At 45.0% G+C, this 3,462-nt stretch overlaps 1 protein-coding gene across 1 annotated transcript; it reads left to right on the forward strand.

The window, feature by feature from the left end:
* Window positions 1-884: 884 nt before the first annotated feature.
* Window positions 885-3,073, forward strand: LOC110110996 (L-type lectin-domain containing receptor kinase IX.1-like). Its single transcript, XM_020842673.2, has one exon. It carries the CDS (start codon window positions 885-887, stop codon window positions 2,940-2,942), a length of 2,058 nt encoding a protein of 685 aa, XP_020698332.1. The 3' UTR covers window positions 2,943-3,073.
* The last annotated feature ends 389 nt before the right edge of the window (window positions 3,074-3,462 follow it).

The raw sequence follows: 3,462 nt of genomic DNA on the forward strand, positions 1-3,462 counted from the left end.
TTCTCTCTCTCAACTCTTTCCCTTCTCATAAAGAAAACAATACTTTTCATCCATAATTAGTAAAATAGCTAATGCAAACCTTATAAAACTATATAGAAAACCTCCAAAAAGATCTATTCAAAAAATGATTTAAATATAACATTCTCTTTAGATTTGTTCATGGATAAAAGATTTTTACTCCCATAAAATATTTGATTTAATTTGAATATCCATAAAAACACCTTTTTATACGATTGATTTTAAATTTAAATCTAAGTTAATGTTTTTATATTTGAGTTATAATTAAATTTTATTGAAAAGTATATCATTGGAAGATGGATACCTATTTAAAGTTATTTTAAGGCCATTAGGTCATCTCCAACCGAGAACTCTATTTTTCACGCCAAAATACCGCAAAAAACAAAAATGGCGTGGTGCTGTTCCAATCCAACGCCATTTTTTTGCTTCTGCGCCAAGGTAACGACCCTTCTCCTTTCCCGCATTTTTCCGGTTGACAGAGAAAAATGGCGTGGGTGAACAGTGCAACGCCAATATTTAGGGTTAAACGCCAATATTGGCGTTGCACTGTTCACCCGCAAGCAAATGGAGGATTTTTTTAGCGTTCGGCTAGAGCGAAGGAATGACGCCAAACGCTCGTTTGACGTTCGGTTGGAGATGCCCTTGGTATGGTAGCTATTGGTCAAAGAAATAGTCCATAGGACTTCTTCTCCTCAAATTGCTTCAATTTACATTTGGTTTCTGGAACAATTCCACAGATCAACCAGAAGCCTTGCATTGACTAAGATCTAGCTGACCAATACACGGATTTCTCTAGCTTCTTCTGCCTCGGCAATCCACCTGCTCTAACCAAGTTAAAGATGGTTTCTTTACTCTTCTACCGAGCCATGGCTTCTTCTTCTTCTCCTATGTTATTACTCTTCGCCTACCTCTTGCTCCCCACTGCAACATCCCTCTCCTTCAGTTTCCCCTATTTCAACTCGACCACGGTGCAGTTCATCGCCTTCCAAAACGACACCTTTTTGAACGGCGCCATCAGCCTCACCAAAAATGCGTACAACACCGACATCGGCTCAAGCGTCGGCAGAGCCTACTACAATGAACCCATCCCTCTCTACGACGCCGCCACAGGCGAGCTCGCCGACTTCACCACCAACTTCTCCTTCATCATCAACGCCTTCAACAAAACCTACTCTGGCGACGGGCTCGCCTTCTTCCTTTCCCCTTTTCCCTCCGTCGTGCCCCCCGACTCAGCCGGTGGCTCAATTGGCCTTGTTGAAAGAAACAACAGCCTCAACGAGTCGGCTAACCAAATCGTTGCCGTCGAATTCGACACTTTCCAGAACGCTTGGGATCCCAACGCCGACCACATCGGCATCGATGTCAACTCCATGAAGTCGGTGGCGACCGTCATGTGGAACAGCAGCATCAAGGATGGCCGGACTGCGAACGCCTGGATCAGCTACAACGCCACCACCAAGAATCTCAGCGTCTTCTTGAGTTACGATAAAAACCCAATCTTTGCGGGGAAGTCTAGCCTTCACCACATCGTTAACCTCAGCCAGATCCTCCCGGAGGAAATCGCCGTCGGATTTTCGGCTTCAACAGGGCTCTTTTCGGAGACCCACAGCATCCTCTCATGGGAGTTCAGTTCCACCCTCCTGCGTACTAGAAAGAAGAACAGAGTTGGTTTGATCGTAGGACTAACGGTTAGTACAGGATTGATCTTGGCGGCTGCAAGCTTCCTGTGTTATTTCCTATGGAGAAAGAAAAAAACTGGAAACTTGAAAGGAGAAGAACACTATGCTGACGATATTGACGACGGGGAGTTTGAGAAGGGGAGAGGGCCAAAGAAGTTCCCATTCGGAGACCTCGCAGCAGCGACGAAGAACTTCGCTGATGAGCTCAAGCTTGGAAAAGGTGGTTTCGGCAGTGTATACAGGGGATTCCTAGCCGAACCCAAGATCGAGGTAGCAATCAAACGGGTTTCAAAAGAATCGCAACAGGGGAAAAAAGAGTACATTTCTGAGGTCACGATCATCAGCCGACTCCGCCACCGAAACCTGGTGCAGCTCGTCGGATGGTGCCATGAGAGGAAGGAGCTCCTCCTCGTCTATGAGTTCATGCCCAACGGCAGCCTTGACTCCTATCTTTATGGCCGACATAGCAATAGATATCTGTCATGGCCTTTGAGGTACAAGATTGCCGTGGGGCTTGCAAGCGCTCTATTATACCTCCATGAGGAATGGGAGGAATGCGTAGTTCACCGCGACGTGAAGCCGAGCAATGTGATGCTCGACGGCGGCTTCAATGCAAAGCTCGGCGATTTCGGTTTGGCGAGGCTTGTCGACCACGAGCGGGGATCGCAGACGACGATTCTCGCAGGAACAATGGGATACCTGGCGCCGGAGATCGTCACGACCGGGAAGGCCAGCAAGGAAACCGACGTCTACAGCTTCGGAGTCGTGGCTCTCGAGCTCGCTTGCGGCCGACGACCCGTCGAGCCCAAGCGGACGGAAGAACAGGTTGGGCTAGTGTCGTGGGTGTGGAACCTGTATGGAAGAGGAGCCCTGCTTGAGGCCGCTGACGTGCGGTTGAACATGGAGTTCAACGAGGGGGAGATGACCAGGCTTATGATCATTGGGCTGTGGTGCTCGCACCCGGACAGTGCGGTGCGGCCATCAATAAGGCAGGCCATGGCCGCGCTTAAGCTCGAAGCTCCCCTGCCGGAGCTGCCGTCGAAGATGCCAGTGCCGACGTACTATGCGCCGCCGATGGAGAAGGGCATGCACACATACAGTTCGTCGTCGGTTACAGCATCGATGGGGGTGATGTCTATATCCAGTGATTACAATTACACCACCGGCTCGGATGCCGCGTCGTCGGCGACGATCGATTCGTTGTCGACAGTGAGCTTGTTGAAGTCGAAAAAATTCGATCTTTAGTTGAGATTTTATGTAAATATAGGGTTTTTAGCTGTTACACTGATTTGTTTTGTTAAATTGAAATCGATTTCTGAAATCACAGCTTCATGATTTTGAGAAGATGATAGTACAGTTAAGCTTCTAACTTTGTAAAAATTATTTGGTGTGGGGTTGGGACGGTTCTATATACTGTGTATAAATTGTATATATATTAATATATTATATACTCATATGTTCGAATAGTTTTTCCTTTGAAACTCACAGAATAATTTCTTCTAATTTTGTGAGCCACAAGCTAATGATGTTTTTCTAAAGAGTTTTTTTACAAAGGAGTGGACGATTACCTAAACTTTAAGTAAATGTAACAAAAAAATAGAAACTTTTTAGATATAAATATGTTTTAAAAACTGAAATTATATTATTTAAATTAGTATGAATTATAGCTTTTAAGCATTATTTTCTCACAGAAACAAATCCTTAAAGAATTATTTATTTTCATAAATTATTTATTTATGTATTTTAAGAAATATCTGAATATATT

This window comes from Dendrobium catenatum, unplaced genomic scaffold (genome assembly GCF_001605985.2).
Source record: "Dendrobium catenatum unplaced genomic scaffold, ASM160598v2 fragScaff_scaffold_1132, whole genome shotgun sequence".
Lineage (NCBI taxonomy): Eukaryota > Viridiplantae > Streptophyta > Magnoliopsida > Asparagales > Orchidaceae > Dendrobium > Dendrobium catenatum.